The 9,758-nt window shown below is 49.8% G+C and overlaps 2 protein-coding genes across 4 annotated transcripts; one reads left to right on the top strand and one right to left on the bottom strand.

Annotated features, from left to right (window-relative positions):
- The first annotated feature begins 84 nt into the window (after window positions 1–84).
- LOC118510133 (trafficking protein particle complex subunit 3-like) lies at window positions 85–2,965 on the top strand. 2 transcript variants are annotated; one of them, XM_036051609.1, is made up of 2 exons: window positions 85–300; window positions 585–2,199. In XM_036051609.1, the coding sequence occupies exon 2, from the start codon at window positions 850–852 to the stop codon at window positions 1,891–1,893; it is 1,044 nt and encodes a 347-aa protein (XP_035907502.1). In that variant the 5' UTR covers window positions 85–300; window positions 585–849; the 3' UTR covers window positions 1,894–2,199. The 2 variants fall into 2 exon arrangements, with proteins under 2 accessions (XP_035907502.1, XP_035907503.1); XM_036051610.1 differs by lacking the exon at window positions 585–2,199 and adding an exon at window positions 2,339–2,965 and having other exon boundaries at window positions 87–300.
- Window positions 2,966–3,023: 58 nt separating this feature from the next.
- LOC118510129 lies at window positions 3,024–9,704 on the bottom strand. 2 transcript variants are annotated; one of them, XM_036051602.1, is made up of 6 exons: window positions 9,139–9,704; window positions 6,831–6,894; window positions 6,348–6,453; window positions 5,853–6,129; window positions 5,595–5,763; window positions 3,024–5,511 (listed from the first exon to the last, which is right to left on the bottom strand). In XM_036051602.1, the coding sequence occupies exons 1-6, from the start codon at window positions 9,522–9,524 to the stop codon at window positions 4,120–4,122; spliced, it is 2,394 nt and encodes a 797-aa protein (XP_035907495.1). In that variant the 5' UTR covers window positions 9,525–9,704; the 3' UTR covers window positions 3,024–4,119. The 2 variants fall into 2 exon arrangements, with proteins under 2 accessions (XP_035907495.1, XP_035907496.1); XM_036051603.1 differs by lacking the exon at window positions 6,831–6,894 and having other exon boundaries at window positions 9,139–9,276.
- Between the last annotated feature and the right edge of the window lie 54 nt (window positions 9,705–9,758).

The following is a 9,758-nucleotide window of genomic DNA, read 5'->3' as shown; positions in this document are numbered from 1 at the left end:
AATATTATTTACAATTATTTTTTCCATCTTTCATAATAACAAGACTATCGTTTTCGTAAGCGTTTGACCGTTCGACCACACACTGTTCCACTATGCCGATCCAATCCAGCTTGTCAATGACGCTTGTTGACATCACCAAGCATTACAAAAAACACACACACGAGAAAATTGTGTTTTCCATCGCAATAGTGGCCCAAATTGAACAATCCTTAGCATAAAATAACCCCGGAAACCAGCTACAACCATACGATCAACTCAAAGATGTCTCGCCAAAGCACGCGCCTCGATACGAAGAAAGTGGTAAGCGTTTGATTGCAACCTAAGTGGCTTTGGAAGAGCTATTCCAGCCCCAGCCGAACGACCCTGTTGTGGGAAACGTTCCGTGTTCCGCCTCGGCAGCGTCAAACATATGCACAACAATCTTCCTACGCCCCCTTCCGAGAGAAAAGCCGAAAGCAACCCCGCTTTTCCCGGTTGCATTCCGAAAGCCGAGTTCCGAAAACAGAAAAACGCCTCTCAATATGCTCCGTTCTGATCTTCTGAAAACGCCTTATCTTCTTCGTCTTTCTGTTCTCTTTCCTCAGTGAGGAGTAGTGAAACTGCGGGATCGCCATAGGCGTTTCGTGTTCCGTATCCATCTCGTTGGGTTGCGTCGTCGCTTCGGATTGTTCACAGTAACGCGTACCGCGCCCGTTCAGTAGTGTGTTTCCGCGATTTGGTAGGAAACCTTGCACAAGTGTTATTTGCGTACTTGCCGGACCGTAGATCGTAAGCAGTAGGGATTAGTTGAGAATTGAAATATAGGTGTTCATCGGTGCAGTTCCGGTGAGGCAGTTTTGCAGCAAAACTATGCTCACAATGAATAACGCAGCGGCAGCCAATGCGCTCGGTGGCATCACCTTCTCCGATATGACCGGAGCGACAGCGGGACCAGGCACCGGAGGCCTCCAACTGGTGCAGCTAAGCCAAGTCATGCCCGATCCGAACTCGCAGCAGCTCTTTATGCAAAGCCTGCAGCAGCAGCTAAACGGGGGTGCACCCGCCATACAGGTTATACCGATCGGAGCGCTCCCGCAGCAGACGGTAGCCTTGGCTCAAGGTCCACCAGCCGGTGCCACGATACAAGCTGCTCCCCAGCAGCAACAGTTCGTGCAGTACACGCTGGATGGACAGACACTGCTGTACCAAGCGCTTCCCACCCCGGAAACCGCATATCAGAGCGTCAATTTGCCGATTGTTCAGCTGCCGGCCACCCAAACGTTGGGTACCGCGGGTACGGTACCTACCTACGGGAACATCGCCAACCTGCAAGGTGCACCGGTCACATTCACGCAGATTCCGACGCTCACCCACCAAGCCATTCCGCAGCACCATCCCCAGCAGCATCATCTCCACCAGCACCATCAGCACCTTCAAGCGGCGGCCACTATCGACGCGAGCACATTTCAGAACCTTGTTACCGCACCGGTCACCCTGACGCCCGCTGCCACCGTTGTGCCAGTCTCACAATCGCAAGTCCCGATGGCCACACCCGTCACCACGGTCACTTTTGGACAGCCGTCCCAGCTGGGTATGGGAGGGGTCGCAACGGCCAGCACCAGCAGCAGCTGTAGCAGCGTTACACCCACCGCTAGCCACAGCGACGACATCTCCCCGGATTGTACTCCCACTGTTGTTGGCACGGGATCCGGCTCCGGTACGGAGCTGGAGCAGGAACCACTGTACGTCAACGCCAAGCAGTACAAGCGCATCTTGAAGCGACGGCAGGCACGGGCCAAACTGGAAGCGATGGGCAAGATACCGAAACAGCGACCTAAATATCTGCACGAATCACGCCACCGACATGCGATGAACCGGGTCCGTGGTGAAGGTGGCCGGTTCCATTCGAAATGAGCTGCAATGCGAAGGAAGATGTGCGGACGGCCATGGACCAGATTTCACCGATACACATAGACGATACGCGAACGACGAAGGAATACTTTTAAGCAGTCGAACTTCTTATTTGATTCTAGATAACTTCTGTCGGATTTTATCCAGCCCCTGGATATGATAGCAAGTACTAGAGTACTAGCTGGCCATAGTGCAGACAAAACTTTTATAAAAGAAAATCCCTCCCCGCAGAAGAGAGAGAGAGAGAGTTAAGAGCATAAGAATTGATTTGAAAGGCAATAATAAATACGTTAACATAGTTTACCCATTCGCAAGCTTCTTTTCTGTTGCTGTCCCTTTCGTCCCCGTCCCGTGTGCCCTGTTTTCGGAACTCATTTCGGTATCGATTGTGCAAATGTCGCTTCCCTTTCCGCTCATGATGTTTCCTCCTTCTGTTCGCGCTTTGCAGAACTCGGAGCTGCTGACCCTAACGTACGGTGCGCTCGTGTCCCAGATGCTGCGTGATTTCGAAAACGTCGAAGACGTTAACAAACAGCTCGACCGCATCGGGTTCAATATGGGCATGCGGCTGATAGAGGACTTCCTGTCGCGTACCGGATCGGGCCGCTGCCTGGATATGCGCGAAACGGCCGACAAAATACAGCTCGCCTTCCGCATGTACCTGAACGTGCAACCGACCATCTCGAACTGGGCTGCATCGGCCGACGAGTTTTCGCTCATCTTTGACACGAACCCGCTGACGGAGTTTGTGGAGCTGCCGGCCGACTATCAGCAGCTACGGTACAGTTCCATCCTCTGTGGATGTATACGCGGTGCACTCGAGATGGTACAGCTCGAGGTGCAGTGCTGGTTCAGCCAGGACCAGCTGAAAGGCGATGCGACGACCGAGATACGGGTGAAGTTTGTGCGGCGGTTGGAAGACGCGGTACCGGCCGGAGAGGATTAAGTTTCCCAACATTCATTCCGTGCAGAATAAGAGCTCCTTCTTTACGACGAATTCTTTTTTTTCTCGAGCACTCACTTGATATTCCTTGTTAAACCGATAAACGATTTTCGACGCGGAGGCCCCAAATCAGGTTTTGGTTGTTATGTTTCATTGTTTCGGAAAAGGAAAGAAAGTCGCCACTTACATATTATTTAAAACACATCTCCGTTCGATCTCTATTTCGTAATGAGTTTTTGGGGTGTTGTTGGCACGTTGGCATTTGTTCGTTCGCCCGTATCCCATGGTTACCGTTCTTGATAGTTTGATCTCGCCGTTAAGCGAACAAAATGACTAGGTAGATAAAAAAAACGCAACATCATAGCTAACTTACAACGTAAAAATATAAATCTGTTTTCCGCCTTCCTCACACACAGTTTTCTTCGTCCCGCGATATCTACTCATGCTCGTTATGCAAAACCAAACGCAAGCCTGCACAGGGTTATGCTTCCTGTCCGCACTAATGCTAAAAGCTCAAAAACAGAACCCCAATCTCAATCTCCACTGCTCCACAGCTCGTACTACCTAATCCTAGTTCCTGTTTCAGTAACAAATTCGCAACCGTTATAGCGTTGCATCATATTTGGTGTAATTTTTTTAAATATTTGGCACAATAAAGAATGTAATAGCGAAGCTAAAGGCGCTTTTATAACGGTAGAAAGATATAGAAATAGGTACTTAGGGAAAGTGATTCTAAAATACTAACATAGCATAGAGGGTTGGCACCGTTTCCTATCCTTTCGCTCATCAAATACCCCCGGACGTATAGGAACGATTCAAACAAACCAGATAACAAGAGACGAAATGCGAAATATCTATCAGGCATTTTCAGGAAGAATGTATGCGCATTAAACAACGTTTAGAGTAGAAAATTGAAGAAAATAAGATAAAGTTAACATATAGATTAGGGTGTAGTGTAGGGAACAAGTCGATGGGATAGCAGCAATAGCAGCAAAAGGCCGGCGCTTCTCAGTGGGCCGTGAGCATTTTCCTCTCCTAAAGTAATGCTCCTTTGTCTTCGGTTCGAAGTTTAACTAAGCATACGATAACGACACACACACACACACGCGCGGAAACAATAACACGACACCAACCTTACCCAACTAAATAGAACCGTTTCAGCTAGCGTCCTCTCAGGACTGTAATCTCTCCTTTCTCCTTGTTTGCTTGTTATCACTAACACAACTATATAGCGCGATTAGATGTGTTTGTACTGCGTTTCTTGTTTAAGCTGAAGCCTATTGCACTCAGTTGATTATGGCACTACTGCTGCTACTGTGGCAATGGATCAGGCTGGAGTGTGTGCTCAGCACCTTTTTGAGCGTTTCCAGCGTTTTCAGGCAGATCACTACGCAGCAACCCTTCGAGTGACCGTCCCGCGGTCCAGCGCAGGAGCAGTTCTGCAAGCTTTTCAGCATGTTTGTCAGTGGTTCCAGCTGGTCGGTTAGCTTCGGTCCGATTGTACCGATTGCGTCGTGCTCGCTTAAGGCCAACGGTGGTGTGGCTTTGCAGCAGGAAGATACCGAGGGCGCGTTGGTTGGTTTGGTGGGCACGGATTGCTGCTGCATTGCCAGCATGTTCATCTCACCAGGCACACTAGATTGCGTTTCAAGCGATGCTAGCTGTGGCATATGCGGCTGAGCGATGCTTGGTATCAAAGCAGGCGGCACATTGAATCCCGCACCAGCGGCAACTGTACCACGGCAAGGATTCTCCGGACCGCATCCGCCGATGCAACCCTGCAACGGGTCACACTGGCAGTTGACACAGCGACAAATATCTGCATCGGCCGTAATGTCCTTCAGCGTTTTCGTCGAACCATCTGCCGTCGGGATAGCAGCAGGTCCGGCCATCAACATAGTATTGCTCGGATCGCTATCACCACTGTCCATTCGATTAACCGGCACAAATGGACCGGCAGCTGTCAGCGGTTCACCGTTCGCGGCGTCGCTTAACTTTGGCAGGAACTCCTCAGCAAACAGCTCATTGATCAACTTTTCCGTCTCTTCCTGCTCTTCCTGCTTCACACCACCAGCCCGCTGTTCGCTGTTCTGTATCGCGCGATCAATCTGCACCGTGGCGTTAGCACTTTCCAGCAAATTTGCATCGAAATAATTCTCGATCGTAAACACCTGTGAACCTGGGTCGGTGGGCACGGCCGATCCACCGGCAGACGGTACGCTCCCGCCGTTCGTTTCCGTGGACGGCAGATAGTCCGCTACGTTCACGTTGAACGAAAGATCCACGTACGAAGGGACGCTGGTCGGTAGTGCTACGCAGGCGGACGTTACGGGATCGAGTGCGGCCAGCGGTTTGGATTGCAGCATCGAAATGTCGATCCACTGTGGGTTAAGCTCTTCCTCCGCGGCCAGCGCTAGCTCTAGCGCTTTCGATTCGTGGAAATCGTTCACCTGCACGAAGTTAAACTCATCCGCCGGAGCCACAATGCCGTGCGCAGGATCGACCCCGAGTGCTTCGGCCTGTTCCGCAACACTCTCGATACGCCTAGCCGCCGACCCGTCGTGTTCATTTTCATCCTCTACCAGCACTATATCGTACGAGGACATTTCTGCTTCCTGATCATCCTGCACCTGAGCACGAGCCTTCTTCATCTTGGATGCTTTGGAGAACTTTTTCTTCTAAAGCGCAAAAGAAAACAGGTGGAAGATGTTAGAATGTGTCGCTGCTGCTCGTCGTCGCAAACTGCGAATCATCTTCTTACCGGCTTCTCGTGCGTTTTCGAATGTGTCTTCAGGCTGTGCGGTGTGCTGAAGGATTTGTTACAATCGCTGATCTTGCACGCAAACGGCCGCTCGCCCGAATGTGTCCGGATGTGCGTTTTCAGATGATGCGACGCGGTGAATGCTTTGCCACATTTGTCCTCCTTGCACCTGTGAAGGGGTGGCACGAAAAAAGAGGGGAACGGTTTTTTTTGTTAATTTTTCGGCCCCTTGGGCTTGGCTTGGCAGCCAACACGTACTTGTACGGTCGCTCCTGAGTGTGAACGCGCGAGTGTTTCTTCAGATCGCTCAGCGTGGTGAACACCTTCTGGCAGACGGCACAGTTGAACGTTTCGCCGTTGTGCAGGCGTTCGTGCGCCCGCAGCCGATAGCGGGTGTTGAACGCCTTGCGGCAGCTGCTCTCGCTGCAGATGTACGGTTTCACCTTCGTGTGGACGCGTATGTGGATCTTCTGGCTGTAGGACGTCAGGAACGCTTTGGTGCAGCCCTCCTCGGTACATTTAAACTTGTATTCACCTAGGCCCGCGGGGCGGAACACGCAAAAGAATAAGTATTAAGAATGTTACCGAACCGAGCGTCGCTCGTACCGGATTGGTATGGTTGTGTGTACTTATTATCCTTTCCCAGCGTTAGCAAAGCAGAAGGATGAGCAACATTAGTGAGCATGCATTTGGTGGGTGAAATGGGTTGTTAAACACGGTTGGCCACGGACGCGACCACTGCCCTGTGCTTACCTCGGTGTGTTTTCATGTGCGTCCTCAGGTTGCCCACCGTGCTGTAGCTCCGATTGCAGCTGCCATAGTTGCACCGATACCGGGCCAGTATTTGATTGTCCGGACCCTGCAAGAGGCGAACGGGAATACGGTCAAACCGGGCGTCGCAATACCATCGCCATCTTTCTTCTAATTGGGTGTAATCGCAAAGGCTACATTTAATTTGCTACAGGATCATTACTACAACAGATATAACAGAACAGATCGACAACTTGTTCTGGGGCTGGATGGTGGTTCTCACTACAGTGGAATCGTTTGTGTAGGAGCGAAATTATTACAAAACTTAGGTAGGGTAGAGTGTACTCCATTGTAGCTACATTCTTACATCTTTCTAAATTTGTTCAACTCAACTTTCCATCTTCCATCAACTTATCCATCTCATTAAGCTAATTTGCTTTAATAGTTTATGTATTGGTTTTATTTTACATCTATCTAAATGTGTACCTCGATCGTGATAGTGGCATGCGATGGCTCTCCGTCTTCGTATAGAGTATTGTTTTCTTTATTACTGAATAGAGGAACGAATTGGAAAACGGAATTCATCAGCATCAGTATGTCGACGTCTAGGTCTCTTATGTTTAGTAAGAAGTGAAGCGAAAGTGCACCGATTACAGTAAGAGAAAACGAACGAAATGTACTTCCGAGTGAGTGAGAAAGGAGTGGAAGAAGTGTTTGGTTATTGGGAAAACGGAAACAGGTGCGAGGGAATGGGTTATTTATGGGACGGGGAATCACATTCCAGCAACTACAATGCCATACGCTACAAAAACAAGCTACGATTTACTACTCAACTTGTTTTTCATGCTACTTCCATCTCCAACGCAACAGAGATGCACTCTTCCTAAACTCGCCACCGTCTCTCTCTCTCTCTCTTGATAGGGTTATTAATAATTAAATGTAAAAGGGCCTTCGTCCGGTCCGGTCAAAAATCGTAAACATGTTTTTATGCTCTCAGCCCGCGCGATCGACACGATTGTATCTGTACCGTTCGGTCCTCAATGTCAGGAGGAAAGTATAGCACGCCGTTGCAGACGGATACTGCCGGATGCTGGGGGAGGACTCTACTCTTCCCCGGTTCCACCCACAACATCTCACCTCGTCCATCGTTCGTTCCATTGAATATGTTTTCATGTTTACACCCAACCGCCGTCATGGTGCTATTTATACACACACACGCCACACCACTGCACTGGCCTTGTCTGTTTAGAGCGAAGCACCAAACAAAAAAAGGCAGGCCAAACCCCATTAAGTGTGGTATTAACACTTCATTTGTACTGCCGGGGCAAATATGCAAATGGCATATGAGCCGGACAGTTTCTTGTAACCCAATTTAAACGAAAACGGTCACTTGTGCTTCCAATCGCGGATCGGCGATCGGTCAACAGGTGATCAGCAGCATCGTGCGCGCGCCCAATGTTTCCTTAATCCGCGTGGACTGTTTTCCTTTTTCCGTTCGATCAGTGTTCGTGTTCTCACACCGTGCTGTTCGGTGTACCGTCTCTCGGGGGAAAAGCATTCCCCCCCCTCCAAAAATGACCCCTCAACCTGGTAATGCACCTGCAACGATAATGTGTAAACACAGATACAGTTTTGCTTGCATCTTCGTGTGTTGACGGTTCACAGGGGAAAATAAAAGAAAAGCGCTCTTAGTCTGATCATCTGCTCGTCTCGTCGCTTCCCACGCGGCCAGCAGACAGCAGCCGGCACACGGATGGTCCGGGCAGGGAAAATTCATACCAATTTGCATCGCCCACAGCGGCCCAAAGTGGCCGCTCCTCCTCAGTGGTCGTTGTCGTTCGGGGGGCGCTGGGCGCGTGACGATGCTTTAAATATAATCTTTCCTTTCTGGTCGTTTTGTTTGTAATAACCGACGCGATTTATTCGTTCCCTCCTAAAGCCCCGTGGGGGCAGAAAAAAGAAAATCATTATTAGTGTGATGCTTCTTCACCGAAAAACCGTTGTTCCAATTTGTTTGCCCACGCCGTGGTACCGCGCGTACACACACAGGCTCATGGGGTGGGTGACACGTCGTTCGGTCTAGGGGCCAAAACCACCGACTCAACCTCACACCCAAACGCAGTGGCCAAAACAATCGACTCGAATCTCTGCGATCCGTTCAAGCACGCGAACTCTCGCATCCGAGCCGAGAACTGCGGGAGAAAGATCCCACGACAAAGTAGGAAGTTCTATTAATAAATATTTTGGAAGCGGCGTACCGTCGAAACCGTGGCCGATGGGTCGTTTTGAGCCCGCGGCACGGCGGAAGGAAGGGGGGCGCGAATTTTGCGTGGGAAAAAAACGGACAAACGCTCACTAATTCCATCCAATGCTCGGGCGCGAAGGATGGAATGTGGTCCCATAAAAATTCATGTGGCCCCCTCGAATGGGATCCTGGGAACGATTTGAACGATTTAAATTCAAACTCTCTCTGATCCTCTTCCGATCACTGTATCATGTTTTGTCGCACATAAAACTTAAGCAGGATCATGTTAAGGGATACAAAGAAGAAGGGCGTGTGTGTTAGGAAGAGTGCGTAACAGGGGGGAAAAAACAAATCATAAACAATGGCTACATATGTTGATAAGAGAGAAGTGAAGGTTGTGCAGAAAATGGAATCGCAAACTACAGAATTTACTGCAAAGGTCAGCGGGGAGGGTTGGGAATACGGTTACGGTACGGTTCCGGTAGGGAGAGGATGCAGCGAATGAATAATTAACGGAAAAGAAGAAGTAATCTAATGTCTGCTATGTACCATCCTCCGTCCTCATCCAGCTCATCGTCTATCTTTTCAAACTCAACCAGAATACTATTATCATTGATGTCGCAGAATGGGTTGCCTTCGCTGCCACTACTACTGTGCTGCTCGTCCGATTGCTGTAGCAGCAGCAGCTGCTGCTGCTGTTGCTGCTGTTGCTGCTGGTTTTCTGCTGACTGCTGAAACTTTGCCTCACCGCCGTCGGACCCGATTCCGTCCGCGGACGGTTCCACCATCGTCGTCATCATGTCCAGCGGTACGAGATCGAACGGATTGAGCTGGTTTTCTTCCGCCAGCGTTTGAAAGTGCTGCGGAACTTGCTCGTGTATCGCACGTTCTAGTGCATCGATATAGAATTGGCTGCTGAGTGCGAAACTCATCATGGCGGCCTGCACTACACTTTCTACACACTACGCTAGCAATTCACCGAATACCGGGCGCGACCGAGTTGCTCGCGGATAACTTTTTCCAACCACTTTCCGGACTTTTATTTTCACTGTTTTTGCTCTATGTCGTCTTTCGGGGGAGACCGATTTTTTTTATTTTTATTTCCACTCCATTTGACATTCGTTTGACATTTGAACAGCCGATGACGAACGGTGAACTGTTGCTGTGCT

Source organism: Anopheles stephensi, chromosome 3 (assembly GCF_013141755.1).
Source record: "Anopheles stephensi strain Indian chromosome 3, UCI_ANSTEP_V1.0, whole genome shotgun sequence".
In the NCBI taxonomy this organism is placed as follows: Eukaryota; Metazoa; Arthropoda; class Insecta; order Diptera; family Culicidae; genus Anopheles; species Anopheles stephensi.
This window is presented reverse-complemented; position numbering and strand designations above follow the sequence as displayed.